A 16,639-nucleotide genomic window follows, 5' to 3' on the forward strand; every position below is an offset into this window, starting at 1 on the left:
GGATAAAACAGGTCTTGATCGCTCATTGTACGAGGGTCACTCCCAGGACCTTGGGTGCGGAAGCTCTCTGTAGCTAAGGCAGTCTCTGCAGGGGCTGGCAGCTGAATGATGTCCACTGGTAAGTCCTTCCCTGAAGGTGTATTTAGTCAGCACCTTTCTAGTTCATCACAATTCATTCTTTGGGCCACTCAGCCCGCTTCTTCAAATATATTTGTTAAACAGCTCCTCCAGGATTCCAGTGGGCCTTTCTCCCTGGTGGGAGCCTAGATTATTGCTCTGGCTTTTGTAGCTGGTCTCAGGGCTGCAACTGATACTCACCATGTCCCTCATCCATTATCTTTTCATGTCCCTTACCCTCAGCTAGCACTTCTTCTGGTCTCTGTGTCTTACCTCGTAGCATGACCCACTCCCTCCCCCTTAGGTATTTGAGCTCCTGATCATCATACACCTTCTAGTCTGGGTTACTGTACTTGCCCATTTACCATCACACTTGGCAAAGGGATACCAAGAAACACTAAATGGATCATCTGTGTACCAAATATATCCCCCTGCCCTTGTTTGTAACAGCAGCCCCTCCCTTTGATGGTCGGGGCCAGTTACCCCTGCCAAGATGCTACTCCTTCTTTGCCTGCTTGCTGGTCCCTTGACACAAGGAGCCTGAAGTACCCAAGTGGCAACTGTAGCTTCCAGTTACATGGTTAATTGCTACTTCTTCTGCCAGAATATTTTTCCCTTTGGGGAATAGGACCTCTAATCCTGCAGAACCCAGAATTGCAGGATGCGGAGCCCAAATTTCCCAGTTGTGTAACTGAATATGAGGCCACAAGAAATGGCTTTTACTCCTGGGTTTTTGGACCTATATATTCTTCCTATTGGGGACACAGCACTATTTGAAGGTCTTTAGTTCAGGTGTATCCCGCATCCTGGTGCTTCAGTTGTGCCTGTCAAAATCTCTGTCAGGTTGTGTGGTTTGGGATCCAGTGGATTTCATGGTCATAGGCCCATTTCTGTACCTCCTTTTCTGTGAAGTGTGTCTCCTGATTACATGGGATCCCATGCTGGTTGATCAGACATTTCATAATTTCTAAGATAGTTGTGCTGGTTAAGACCCTGTGGGCAGAAAAAGCAAATGCATCCTCAAAATATGTATTCGTGTCGTAATGAAATGTTGGCCCATCCAGAGTGGAAGGGGCCCAAGGTAGTCAGCTTGCCACCAAGTGTCCAGTTAGTGTTCTTGGGGAATGGCCTTATCAGGGGATCAGGATTGATATCTTGCTGTCGGGTTGGACATTTAGTGGAAGAGTAACTCCATCAGCTTTTTTCAGAAGGAGCCCATGTTATTGCGTTCCTGGATGGCCTCCATCTCTGCCATATGGCTACTTAGTTCATGTGCTCATTTCGTTGGCACCGAGGTGTCCTACGATAGAGACTGACATTAGCTTTCTCAGTCAATTGTTTACTGGTTGTTTAACGTCTCTTCTATGTTGGATGCTCTCTGATGGCCTTTAACTTGTATCACAAAGATCTTCACATTTCATGCTCATTCAGGTATATTCATCCACATGTCTCTACTCTAGGACCTCCTTGTCTCTGATCTTCAGTATTTCTGCTTCTAGGCTCCTGATCAGCCAGCCAGGTCATTAACTACTGCTCCTGGGCCATTTCTCTTTCCACACAATGTACATGAGACACACTTCTCAAAGGCCTGCCCAGTTGGGAGGCTTGTTCCTTTTTTGCTGTTCTTCCAGGCCACCCCTGAGTGAAGCTGTCTTGTAAGTGATAACCATTTTTGAATTGTGGCCACGTACGAAGCTTACATATTTTCATTTTCCTCTTCTTGTTATCTGGGCATAAAGGATTCCTCATACGGCCATAGCTGTAAGATGCGGGATGGGTGCAGGGGCAGCAGTGGTAGATGACACTAGGTCTGAGCTACCAGCTCATGCAGATTGCTTGTGCACTGTGCTCTTGCTCATGCTTCATCTTGGGGGCAGCTTCCATTTCATGTTCTCGTGATTATTGATGACAGAGACAGCTCATGATAGAAAACTCTGAACACATGGTCACCTAATAACCCATGTCCAGCACTCTGTCTCTGCCAAGGCTCAGTAGTGTGGTGGGAATAGAGGTATAAAATTTGCAACTGCAGATGGCATGGCCTTTGAGATGTGTGTTGGGTCTGCATATTCCACATGCTTCTTTTTGTAACAGTGACTCCTCCAATAACTATAGTATCTACTGGGTCATGTGGCCCTAGTTGCAGGGCTGTTTGCAGTGTGTCCTAGACCTATAGCAGAGCTATTTTCTGCCCTGGCATGTACTCAGAGCCGGCAGCCTTTGATATTTTCCAGTATATGGGCTTGAACAGTATTCCCAGGAATGGAATATACAGCCTTCAGAACCCCAAAAGACCTATCAGATGTTCGCTTTCTTCCTTGCAATGGGAGTTGAAAGATGTAATAGTTGGTGTTTCAGTTCAGATGAGCTGTCTCAGAATGCTCTTAACCTCTAGGCCCCTAAATAGCTTACTACTTACTGAATCTTTGTAGGTTTTATCTTCCACCCTTTGAAGCATATATGTCTTAACAAGGCCTCCAATGCATTAACTGTTATTGTTCACCTGGCACTATTAGAATGATACCATTAATGTAGTGGAAAAATGAAATGTTCTGCAAGATGTCCAATTGGGCCAAATGTGTTCTGACAAAAGTTAACATGATCCCAAGGCAAAATTGTGAATGTATACTATTCTATTCCATATGCATGCATACTGCTTTTGGTCCCCTTTTCTGGTAGGGTTAGCAAAGAACACATTTGCCAAATCAGTGACCATGTTAATCTGCTCTAACAAAGATACACATCTTGCATGCTGCCTGCAGTTTGGGCTACTAACTTGTATCACAATGATGAGCTATTGTCATCTTCCAGGCCTTGTTTAGTTTACAGGGGCCAGATTGGTAATTTAAACAATTTGAGGGGGTCCATTATCCAGCATTCTTTACATTCTTCAGGATAATACTAATTTATGCCATTCACTCCCTCTGAAATGCAACATTATTTTAAAACTTATATTATCCAGGGGGTAACAGTTCCAGAGGCTTCAGCTTGATCTTTTCCACTGTAACAGACAAGGACCCAACGTTGGGGTGGTTCCATTTGCCAAGAATGTCTATTCCAATTATTAATCTAGGGACTTAGGACATGACCACTGCATAGGTCTGCAGACCCACTGGCTCATTTTGAGAAGAACTTTGGCCAGGATGCCATTAATTTCATCATTCCCATATTATCCCTGCTATAAAGAGAGGCCATGATGTGTCAGTGTCAACTCAGACCTTGTGTCCAGCAGTACTTGCAATGTTTGTGGTTGCTTTTTTCTCTAGGCTAGGGTTACACAATGAAATGACCATTGGTACCTTTGAGGAAGAACTAGGGACGCTATTACCATGGATACTTGCTGTGGTATTACAGGGTCCTTCCTCCTGGGCCCCAGACTTTTAAATGTATCAGCTCTGGATTTAAAAAGTGGCTCAAATCCAGAAATTGAGCAATGAATTATGACTTTTTATTGTAGCATCTGCCATCAGCTTTCTGATCGTTTATCCTTGATTTCTTCTGTTGACATAAGTTAGGTAGTACCCTTGTTGGCTGCCCATCTGTTTTACTTCTAGGGATGCTGTGTTCTATTAAACATCTCTATAATTCTCAGTAGGTCAGTCCTCTTGACTGACACTTCGATCTTGCTGCTTATTACAGTAATGGCTCTCTACTTGGACTGGATTCTGATGGTTAAATGTCACCAGCTTGCCTCTATTTTCCTACTGTCTCCATCACTGAGCACAGTTCTGTTACAGTTTTTCATACCATCAGCTTTGGTCTATGAAGGAAAGCCACCGCTTTCTCAGTGATGCCAGTATCCCTCTCACCATCCCATTCTTCATGGCTTCAGTAAATGACATACGTTCTGGCCCTGCTGTAGGTAGAATGACCTGGTGGGTTTTCTGATGTTATACAGTATATCGTGATAGAAAACTCTGAGCACATGGTCCCTTAATAATACCTGTGAAGCACTCCATCTCTGCCAGGGCTCAATAACATGACAAGACTAGAGGTATAAAAATTTCCACTGCAGATGGCGTGGCCTTTGGCAGGTGTGTAGGGTCTGCATTGGGATTATTTCACAGGGGCTTTCTATATATTCCACATGCTGCTTTTTCCAACAGTGACAGTACCACTTTCCTAGACTTTTAACCCCTGCTTTTAGTGTTTGCTATGACAATTCTGGCATTTAGACTGTATTTTTCCATGTTTCTAGGAGTCATCTTTTTTCCCCCAGCTTTATTGAGGTGTAATTGATAAAATTGTAAGATATTTAAAGTGTACATTCTGATGATTTGATATAAATATACATTGTGAAAGGATCCCCCCACATCTAGTTAATTAGCGCATCCATCATCACCTCATATATTTATCTTTTTTCTTTTTGGTGAAAACACATTCTACTCAGCAAATTTCAGTTGTACAATATTGGGTTAGCAACTGTTGCCACCAAGTATACATTAGATCCTCAGACCTTATTCATCTTATAGCTGTACCCTTTCCTCAACCTCTCCCTATTTCCCCCATACCTGGAAACCACTCTTCTACTCTGTGTTTCTATGAGTTTGACTTTGTTTTTTTTTTAAGATTTCACATGTAAGTGATACCATTTATTATTTGTCTTTTTCTGTCTGGCTTATTTCTTTTAGCATAATACCCTCAAGCTCCATACATGTTGTCACGAACAGCAGGATTTCTTTCTTTCAAATGACTGAATAATAGTCCATTGTATATATATATATACCACATCTTTATCCATTCATTTATTGCCGGACACTTAGGCTGTTTCTGTATCTTGGCTATTGTGAATAATGCTGCAATGAACATGGGAGTGCAGATATCTCTTTGATATCCTGTTTACATTTCCTTTGGGTATATACCCAGAAGTGGGATTGGTGGATCATATAGCAGTTCGAATTTTAGTTTTTTGAGGAATTTCCATATTGTTTTCCATAGTCGCTTTACCAATTTACATTCCCACTGACAGTGCACTCGGGTTCCCTTTTCTCCACATCTTCGCTAACACTTGCCATCTCTAGCCTTTTTGGTGATATCCATTCTATGAGGTGTAAGATGATGTCTCATTGTGGTTTTGATTTGCATTTCCCTGATGATTAGGGATGCTGAGTACCTTTTCATGTACATGTTGCCCATTTGTGTGTCTTTGGAAAAATATCTCTTCAATTCCTCTACCTGGTTTTTTTTTTTTTTTTTTTTTTTTTGCGGTACATGGGCCTCTCACTGTTGTGGCCTCTCCCGTTGCGGAGCGCAGGCTCCGGATGCGCAGGCTCAGCGGCCATGGCTCACGCGCCCAGCCGCTCCACGGCATGTGGGATCTTCCCAGACCGGGGCACGAACCCGTGTCTCCTGCATTGGCAGGTGGACTCTCAACCACTGCGCCACCAGGGAAGCCCCTCTCTACCTGTTTTTTAATCATGTTGTTTGGGTATTTTTGCTATTGAGTTGTGTGATTTCTTTATATATTTTGGATATTAACCCCACATCAGATATATGATTTACAAATATTTTCTCCCATTCAGTAGTAGGTTACTTTTTCATTTTGTTGATGGTTTCCTTTGCTGTGTATAGGAGTCATCTTAACAGTGAGTTCACACCATCTCCCAGGGTTCTTATAAGGGGATAAATCCAAAATCCTGCATCTTGGAGAGTGCTTTTTTTTTTTTTTTGCGGTACGCAGGCCTCTTACTGTTGTGGCCTCTCCCGTTGTGGAGCACAGGCTCCGGACGCGCAGGCTCAGCAGCCATGGCTCACGGGCCCAGCCGCTCCACTGCATGTGGGATCTTCCTGGACCGGGGCACGAACCCGTGTCCCCTGCATCGGCAGGTGGACTCTCAACCACTGTGCCACCAGGGAAGCCCTTGGAGAGTGCTTTTAAATAAATAAATAATTTTTTCCTAATCCAATGTAAGGTTCTGATGCTTTTGGTCAAACTCCCTTCGGAATCCAGAACCATGTGTATTCCCCCCAACTTCTGCCAGTATGTGCTATCTAGGTCTTACAGATCCTTTGAGACATAGTCCCTTTCTTTTCTTAGCAGTTCCAGAATGTAACAGGCTGAGTTATGCTGAGCCAAGTTATAGACCCAATGGCCAATAGGGAAGGTGTGAGCAGATTCTGAACTAGGGTACAGGTGTTACTGGAGGAAGCTGCTGCACTGGGTTCAGAGCAAGGGTAGAGTACTGTCTCTCAGTAGAGTAGGGTAGACCACTTCTGCAGTCTCAGAAGATTCAGGAAAATTTGGAAATGCAAAGTTGGGAGAGATTTTCAGGGCATCAGCTCCGATGTTCCATCCCATGTGTCAGGGTCTTATTCTTAACACCAATAAAAGGTTATTTTTCACCCATGATACATGTCTTGTGTTGGTGGGGAGGGCAGATTTGCTTACTGTTATCACTTAGGGACCAAGGCTCAATTGCATTTTCTTTCATTGGGAATTAAATGGTTCCATCCAGAAATGCAGTTATCACTTTAGCTTGCATTTCCTTGACTAAAACAAGTCATACTGTCACATCCAACTTCTAAGGAGTGTGGGAGTATCATTTTGCCTAGGCCTTAAGGACGACAACTGGAATATTGTTGAGCAGCACCAAAATCTACCACAAATATTGTGTGTAATTACTTTTGAACGTTTAGTATAATTGAAGGTTATGTCCTGGAGATAGTAATAAAACCTTCACCTCCTACGACCACATATATTAAAAGGCAAAGAACTTCTTGAAGTAGAATTGGGTTGTATTATTATTTGTCTGAGTTAATTGCTCTTATGTCTAATTTTTTTTTATTACTGTACTGTAATGCTTTTCTTCTGCAGGGACTTTTGTGCTTTTTAAAAAAACTGTATTATTGTGTTTTTATTTTCAAGAAGTTAATGTTTATATCAAAAAGGATATTTTGATGGTGTGGTGAGGCAGTATAACGTAAAGAAGTTAAGGAGATCTGGTTTTGATTTAACTTTACTATTTAATGACTTTAAGGAAGTTACCTAACTTCTAAAGACTCTTTTCCTTATTTAAAACATGGTGACAAAAATATTTACTCCTCAGAGTTGTTTTGAGAGTTAAATATTGTATAGCACTGATAAGCAATTAGCATGTTTTTTTTTTTTTTTTTTTTTTTGTGGTACGCGGGCCTCTCACCGTTGTGGCCTCTCCCGTTGCGGAGCACAGGCTCCGGACGCGCAGGCTCAGCGGCCATGGCTCACGGGCCCAGCCGCTCCGCGGCATGTGGGATCTTCCCGGACCGGGGCACGAACCCGCGTCCCCTGCATCGGCAGGCGGACTCTCAACCACTGCGCCACCAGGGAAGCCCAGCATGTTATTTTTATTAGGTAAAGGTCATGGCCGCCACTTTAGGAATCTTTACCCATTTAAAAAGACTATAAAAGATTTAATGAATTCTTCAGTTAATTTTATATAATATTATAATAGTAATTAAAAATGTTTTTTAACTATTAGAAGCAACTATGTGCTTTTCAATTTCGGGCTTCCATAGCCCATAGATAGGGAGGAGGAGGCTTTTCTGTGATGAACCTTGTGGGATTATTTGCTTTTAAACTTTGCACATATATATCTTTAGTTAAAAACAAGTGGAATAAAAACAAACCACAGGGCTTCCCTGGTGGCGCAGTGGTTGAGAGTCCGCCTGCCAATGCAGGGGACACGGGTTCGTGCCCCGGTCCGGGAAGATCCCACATGCCGCGGAGCGGCTGGGCCCGTGAGCCATGGCCGCTGAGCCTGTGCATCTGGAGCCTGTGCTCCGCAACGGGAGAGGCCACAACAGTGAGAGGCCCGCGTACCGCAAAAAAAAAAAAAAAAAAAACAAACCACAGCAGTACAGAAGTCAAATGAGACACAAATTAGTGGATCAGGGATAAATGCTCAAAAAATGGTTCTGGGCAATTGGTATATGGAAATATACTGAGAAATATCTGGGAAATATTGTATATGGGGAAAATTAAGTTAGATCCATGCAACAAATACAAAAATAACTTCCAACTTGATTGAAGATCAGAATAGTAAGAGCCAAACTGTACATCCTTTGAAGAAAGTTAGAGACTATCTTTACAATCTTGAGTTAAGAATAAAAAGCACAGATCACAAGGAAAACAATACATTTTTTAAATAGATCTTTATTGGAGTATAATTGCTTCACAATACTATGTTAGTTTCTGTTGCACAGCACAGCGAATCAGCCATGTGCATACACATGTGCCCATATCCTGTCCCTCTTGAGCTTCCCTCCCACCCTCCCTATCCCACCCCTCTAGGTCATCGCAAAGCACCGAGCCGTTCTCCCTGTGCTATGCTGCCTCTTCCCAGCAGCCAACTATTTTACATTCGGTAGTGTATGTATGTAGATGCTGCTCTCACTTTGTCCCAGCTTTTCCCTTCCACCCCATGTCCTCAAGTCCATTTTCTATGTCTACCTCTTTATTCCTGCCCTGCAACTAGGTTCATCAGTACCATTTTTTTTTTTTTTTAGATTCTGTATATATGCGTTAGCATATGGTATTTGCTTTTCTCTTTCTGACTTACTTCACTCTGTGTGACAGACTCTAGATCCATCCACCTCACTACAAATAACTCAATTTCGTTTCTTTTTATGGCTGAGTAATATTCCATTTTATATACGTGCCACATCTTCTTTATCCATTCATCTGTCAGGCATTTAGGTTGGTTCCACGTCCAGGGTATTGTAAATAGTGCTGCAATGAACATTGTGGTACATGTCTCTTTTTGAATTATGGTGGAAAACAATAAATTTGACCAAGTTAATGTACAGGCTTTTTTATGAAGATATAGTTCTCCAAAGAAGATATACAAATATCCCAGTAAGGACATAAAAAGACGCCCAACATCTCTAATCATTAGGGAATTGCAAATCAAAACCACAGTGAGATATCACTCACACCCGTTAGGATGGCTGTTACCAAGAAATAGAAAACAACGAATGTTGACCAGGATGTAGAGAAATTGGAACCCTTGTGCACTGCTGGGGGAATGTAAAATGGTGTGGCCACTATAGGACAGAGTATAGAGGTTCCTCAAAAAGTTAAACATAATTACCATATGATCCAGCAATTCTACTTCTGGGTATACACACAAGAGAATTGAAATCGGGGCAGGAACAGATATCTGTACACGCATGTTCCTAGCAGCATTATTCACAGTAGCCAAAATCTGGAAACAACCTACATATCCATATATGGATGAATGGATAAAGAAAATGTCGTACATACATACAATGGAAATTATTCAGGGTTTAAAAAGGAAGGAAATTCTGACACATGCTACAGCACAGATGAACTTTGAATACATGCTTAGGGAAATAAGCCAGTCACAAAAGGACAAAACTGTATGAATTCATTCATTTGAGGTGCTTAGAATAGTCAAATTTATAGACAACAAAGTAGAGTAGTGGTTACCATGGGCTGGGGAGAGAAGGGAATGGGTGGTTATTATTTAATGGGTACAGAGTTTTAGTTTTGCAAGATGAAGAAAACCCTGGAGATGGGTGGTGATGATGGTGCACAACAATGCAAATGTACTTAATGTCACTGAACTGTTCACTTAAAAATGGTTAAAAAACCAAAAAAAAAAAAAAACCTCAATAGGTTGAACAGAATAAGCAAGGTGGAGAAGAATCCATAGTTTGATACCATTTATATTGTTTTATAACCTACGAAAATACTCTATATAGATCATAGATATGGGAACATTGATAAACCAATATAGGATAGTGGTTGTGTCCAAAGACAGAAGACATAAAGCAGTTGAATTTGAGAGGGAGTACACAGGGAGCCTCAATCATATCTGTAATATTTTCTTTCTTTAGAAAATCTACAGTAAACGTAAAATACTGGGTTTGACAGATCTGGGTAGTGGTATATAGGTGTTTATAATAACATTCTTTAGACTATTCTGTGTGCTGAAAAATTTTTCTTTTTCCCTAAAGAGAGTATAGAGTTATAAGAAATCTTCAAAAGGCCTAATTTTTAGTAAATGCTGGCCTTTATTCTCTCAGCTCTTTTTCCTGACTCACTTCTTAGATGGGTTTTCTGAGCATTTTCTCTGGTTCTCATTTTGGAAATCTGCTTTTCTTCCCTCCTTCTGCTGATTTGTTTTGGACGCTGGGCCGAATTACTTACTCTTTTGTCTTAGATAGGCTCAGATTATTGGGTCACTTTCTTTTCTGGATTCCAGATGTCCCAAAGATGACCTTGAAGATGATTCTTCTTTGGAGATTTTTATAATAAACTGGTTTCTGGAAGTCCTAATTTCTGGAAGTCCTCTTTGATCTGACTCTTTTCTGTTTCATTTCTTTGCCGCACATTCAGGTTTCTAATTCTGTTGCTGGAATACTGTATTTAACACACAATTTATGAATCAGTGGCCATGTGGTGTGTGTGTGTGTGTGTGTGTGTGTGTTGGGTTTTGGTGGAATGATTAAAATCTGTCTGCCCTAACTCATTATCTATCTCTAACATTTTCATCTCTTTCTTTGTCAAAGTCTGTACCTTTTACAGGTCACCCCTTCTCTCCAAATAGGAATTATCTTTCAGAATCCATTCAATATACTTTTATAACATCAGACATTCATAAACATAAGTTATAGAAAAACAATGTAATCTAATGGGCCTTAAGGACATTGCTTAACTTCTCCTAGGTCTCCTTTTTCATTTCTGGCATATGGTGATACCTGCTCAATCAATCTCACTGGATTCTTATACAGACTATTTTAAGTTATATAGCTGAAAGCACTTTGGAAGTTTTATATTACTGCATGCATATAAATGTACACTTAAGAAACGTACATTTCTTAAGTGAACTCTAACGCATAAAATTGGTAGACTATGAATATTATGTGTAAGCCTTTATAATAGTAGTTCTCAAAATGTGATCTTCAGAGCCTTGGCTCCTGGAATGTTAATAGGTGTTATGGGAAAAGTGCTTCTATGGATAAAACATTGGGAAAACACTGGGTTTAGTAAAGTTAGGCTTCTATGCTTTTGTACTGTCTCTTTTGAGAGTAGTTAATAGGTTCATGTACTTTGTGAACTGTAGAGAGAGATTATATCAACTAAGGAATACCCCTTTTGGGGCAGATTTGTGAACCTCAGAATACACTGAGAGAGTGGGAGATATAATTCAAGATATATTTTATTGCTCTCAGTCTTCCAGTTTAATGTTCTAAACTGTGGTTTTCGTTTTTGTGATTCCTTTGATCTTTACTAGTAATAATATTGAATTAAAGCCAAATTTATTATTTCATTTCTAGTGTAATAGGCATGATTGCTTATATAAGAAAACAAGTAATTCATTACAACTAATTGTATTTGAGATTATTTTCTTGTTTCAAAAGGGCTTCTAAGTTACCAAAAAATGAAATAAATTTGTTTTAAACCTTGTTACATCTATGTGCTTGTATTAAATACCAAGGCCTGCTCTTAGATATGCCATGTCTAAGAGGATAAAATCTAAAACACTGTCCTGAGAACGTTTCTAGTCACTGAATACTGAATTATTTGACATCTCAAAATCTCTATTAATATATGTGTCAATTCTGAGGCTATATTTAAATGATAAACAGTTTTCTTTAATCATTTTTCTTTCCATAGTCTTTATGTAGCTCATGAATTATTTAGGTTTCTTTTTTTCATTTTTTTCTATTTTTTGCAACTAAAGCTCTTCTCCTTTACATAAAATGAAAACTATTCCTTTGAAATATCGAATCATTAAACTGATTTAAATATTTTATTTTGATGATTCCATTTTTAGGCATTCTTTCATTGAGTATTATATATTCCATTTAATTTTGCATGCATGCATGTAAAATTTGATTTAGTGATTTAACTTTCTGATGGGTTTGCCCAGTATTGACATTAATGAATTTTACTATATGATTCTTGGTTTATTTAATAAAATATGTCATTGAAATTATCCTCCAATGTAAAGTTCATCTAATTTTTTTCCTTTGATTTCCTTTATTCTCCTACATGTAAAATTATTTGTGATAATTTTAGGCAGAAGTTATTTTTATCTAAGGAATAATGCTAGTTGAGTAATGATACTAAATTGTAGGTCATGGAAAATTAATGAAAGTCTTCCTAATTTTAAGTATTGTATCTTTATTTGGCCAATGATTATTTGATAGTATTTGTCTTAAATAGTTTTTTTTCACTTTTTGTTTTGCTGTTTTCATTTTCCTAGCTTGTGATGAATGGAAAATATTACCGAAACCAAACCTTCATAGAGATGTCAACAGATTTGGACACTCTGCAGTTGTCATTAATGGGTAAAAGAAGCACATTTACCAGTTATACTACCGACATATTTTGTTATTCTTTAAAAAAATTATTGTTTGTACTTAATGGATTGGATTTTATATATCCCTGTAATACCGTGGAATGAATTTTGCTTCATTAACCATATCCTTCATTTCTTTTTTGTTTAAATTTATTTAAGGGGCAGGGGAGTATCAAAGGAAAGGTGCTGAGATAGAACTTCAGATATTCTTTTAAAAAGTCATCCTGCCTTCTTTCCTTTTTCCAGAGATCAGATCATGAATGACTTCCTTAAAAAAGATCAGTCTGAAGTGATAGAAAGGCTAGCCACATATTTCTTCTGAGGAGAGCAAGGGAAGTGAGAAGAATTAGATTCTCATTTTGGTTCTGTCATAACTGAATGTGTGACTTTTGACAAATCTCTTAACCTCTCTGGCCTTTAAGACTGTTCTATCCACTGGGAATTTGGACGGGATGATCATTAAGTTACCTTCATCCTTTAAGTTATTATGATTTTGCTATTTCTATAGCAAAAGTTCGTTAATGTGGACTTGTGACAGTAAACAATATGCTAGATCATTCATTAGCTTAAAATTAGTAATTCATGACATTTTTCATAAGTTCATTTTATTACTACCTTATTCTAATTATGTAAAAATTCTCCAATATAATACTAAAAGTAGTCAGAACTTAATCATAATGAAGCTGTGTAACTGATACCAGTTAGCTTTTGAAACTGAAATAAAAGAAATTCAGAGTGTAAACATAAAACCTCTAGGCTTCTCTGTTGAAAACTGTATTTGGTTGATTTTTATTTTACTTTTTTTAAATAATAAAAGATATTCTTGAAGCATTTTCTGATCTTTTCCATTTATTGTGTTAATAATATTTTTAGAAACAAAAATTAGGCTGGTTTGAGGGCATGTCAAATTTTTTGGCATTGGTAGTATTAATTAATTCAGTAATCATCTGGGCTTTTCAAATTGAAACTTTGAAAATCTTTTTGATAATTTTACACTTGGTCTTTTTATTTTACAAGAGGATAGTAAAACACTATATGAAGAACTCTATATCTAATTTCTAAATTCTTTGTATTCAAAAATTATAATTCTATATAGCAATTCTAAAGTATATCTTATTGTCTAAAGTGTATCTTATTATAGTATATACAGCTACTATATATTTCTAAAAAATTGTTTCCTAACTAGATAAGATAATGTAAAATGTGTATTTAAATTTATTTTTAAAACTAACACATTAGACAGAGACTTTTCTTAATATTGTTCCTTTAAGATTCTTATTTTGTCTCTAATAGGTCCATGTATATATTTGGAGGATTTTCTAGTGTACTCCTTAATGATATACTTGTATACAAGCCTCCAAATTGCAAGGCTTTCAGAGATGAAGAACTTTGTAAAAATGCTGGTCCAGGGATAAAATGTATTTGGAATAAAAATCACTGTGAATCTTGGGAGTCTGGGAATACTAATAATATTCTTAGAGCAAAGTGCCCTCTGAAAACAGGTAAACATTTTTTTTCTTTCTTATATTTGGAACAAAGCTTCTTTATTTGGCTAGAAATGGAAATGCATTCTGCTTGTAAAAATTACCTTAGTAGCTTTCAGAAATTAAAAACTCATAATTCTTTAATTAGGAATTCTAATGTTTGAATTTAGCAGTGATTAGTAATTTAATATCTTTATTAGCTATTTTTAGTTTTCTTTTTTGAATTCTGTATGTAATATTTATATATCAATTTGTATATGTAACATGGCCATAAATATGAATTATTTTCATATGTAAGTAAAAAATGCTTTCAAATACACCCTAAGATATACTGTATGCTTCAAAGAAAAAAAATGAAGTAATTTATTCTGCATTTGGTAGTTTTTTTCTTTCTGAATTATTGCCAAGGCAGACCATAAAGTTAAAAATTTTCTAGAATTTTGATGAGTTTTGTTATAATTTAATATTATAAAATATTGAATAAATAAATCAAACTTATGAATAATTACTAATAAATTTATTTATGAGGAATGATTTGGATAAAAATTGTTCAATTTTCTTTAAATGAGTGGGGCTCTTATACATTTTTGGTGCTACAATTAACAAATCAAGTTTTGCTAATCTATAATAAGTCATGTCTCTAAATATCTTTATGAAGAATAATAAGCAATGAGTATTTGTTATAAGGTTTTCTTTTAGATATATAGTAATACATTTTGTTTAGTAAAATACTTCTAAATCTTTTTCTCCCTCCATAATGTGTAAATTTTAATTAATTAATTAATTACTTATTTTAATGTGTAAATTTTAAATGGCTGTAGGATCCTGGTAGACTGAATAAAGATGAGTCTAGGAGGTATCTAAATCCCTTTAAATATAATTAAATTACAAAATTGAGTTCATATTGAAGAATTTATTTTGATATTGATGGTTATATTTATGGTTTAAAAATGTCTTAGTGATTCTTAACAGATGTTAAAAATATGTGAATTAAGACGTGTGACATTTTCTTTTTCATCCTGATACGTTCTCTCATTTGTATCACAGCTGCTTCTGATGACAGATGTTACAGATATGCAGATTGTGCCAGCTGTACTGCCAATACAAATGGGTGCCAGTGGTGCGATGACAAGAAATGCATTTCATCAAACAGTAACTGCAGTATGGTTAGTATTTATGGGTAAATGACGTTGTAGCTAACATGCTACTTCATAATCGTTAGCTTACCATTTAGTACCACTGTACAAAATAGCACTTTCCTTATCAAGATATTTAGAAGGGGGAAGGGTGAAATAGGGGTATGAGATTAAGAGATACAAACTACTATGTATAAAATTGATAAGCAACAAGGATATATTGTCCAGCGCAGGGAGTTATAGCCATTGTTTTGTAAGAATGTTAAATGGAGTATATAATCTTTAAAAATGTTGAATCACTATGTTGCACACCTGAAGCTAATTCAATATGGTAAACCAACTATACTTCAAAAAAAAAAAGAGATTTAGAAAGTATGTAGGAAATCACCTACTTCCTGGTATGCTGTAAATTCAGCCTGTAGTTCCTTGCTCATATTTGTCAGTCTAGATTCCATTTTGAATCTGGAAACTTCTACTTCTTTCCATAAATAAGGTTGGGAAAATCCTTTCAAAAATTGTTTTTAAGAAAAGACTGTAGCTATAAACATTGTCTTCTGTGCTGATGAAAATAGGATTATATAAGGGTTATATTATATAAGTCATTTCCGTGAGATTCTTGTCAGACATGCATTAACAGCGTTGTGGTTTAGGTTTTGTTTATACACTTTGTGTGCGAGTTTAATCTGAAGTATTGACAGTGGTAGTTTTCCTTTTATCTGTCTTTAGATCTCTGGTTCTCTAAGGCAATATTGTCCCCCGGAGGGACATTTGGCAATGCATATTTTTTGGGTTGTCACAACTGTGGGGCTGCTACTGGCATCTACTATGGAGAAAGCCAGGGATGCTGCTAAATATCCTACAGTGAATGAACAGCCCTCCCACAAAAAATAATTGTCCGGCTCAAAATTTCACTAGTGATGAGGTTGAGAACCCTATTATAGATAAGAGTATTGAAAAAATAATAAAATTAGTATTGATGATAGATTAAAATGGATTAAGAGCAGCAAAAATTAACCTTTTAAGTGGGTAGCATCAAAATGTTCCATATTTTTTAGAGGATGTCAACAAGTTGAAGGAAAAAAAATTTTAAAGTATTAACAATTATGTTTAGTAGGGTTAAAGATTCTCTTATTGGAGTATAGCTTAAATAACTAAATAGTGTGCAGACAGATTTTCAACTAAATACATATTATTTTTTTATTTTTCTGAATTTTTATTAATCAAGAAAACTATCCACTTGTTTTTCAAGATACCAGGCAGAAGTAAAAGGTAAAGAAAAGGGAATTTGAAAACTAAGTAATAAGTTTTTATGTTATCATCTAAAATTTTTCTTTAGTAACCAGTCATATTTCAAAATACTTAGTTGTATGATTGTATTCTAAAATAATATTTAAAACTTAAAATGAAGGAAAATATTGAATTATTGACTAATCAGATTGAACTCTTTTGTTTTCATACATACTGTGTTGGTGTATACTTTTCAGTGATATGAATTGCTGTAATGATAATAGATACCTCAATTTTATTTGAGTTTTAATGTTAATATGACATGACTCACTTTGAAAATTTGAATTATTTTTTATACTTGCATAAT

At 37.0% G+C, this 16,639-nt stretch overlaps 1 protein-coding gene across 1 annotated transcript in view; it reads left to right on the top strand.

Annotated features, from left to right (window-relative positions):
* Window positions 1–16,639, top strand: part of ATRNL1 (attractin like 1) — a 679,297-nt gene that overhangs the window by 120,783 nt on the left and 541,875 nt on the right. Inside the window, exons 11-13 of the mRNA XM_060125653.1 lie at window positions 12,330–12,414; window positions 13,719–13,927; window positions 14,957–15,075. Coding sequence (XP_059981636.1) covers window positions 12,330–12,414; window positions 13,719–13,927; window positions 14,957–15,075 — 413 coding nt within the window. The remainder of the gene's footprint in view (window positions 1–12,329; window positions 12,415–13,718; window positions 13,928–14,956; window positions 15,076–16,639) is intronic.

Source organism: Lagenorhynchus albirostris, chromosome 16 (genome assembly GCF_949774975.1).
Source record: "Lagenorhynchus albirostris chromosome 16, mLagAlb1.1, whole genome shotgun sequence".
NCBI lineage: Eukaryota > Metazoa > Chordata > Mammalia > Artiodactyla > Delphinidae > Lagenorhynchus > Lagenorhynchus albirostris.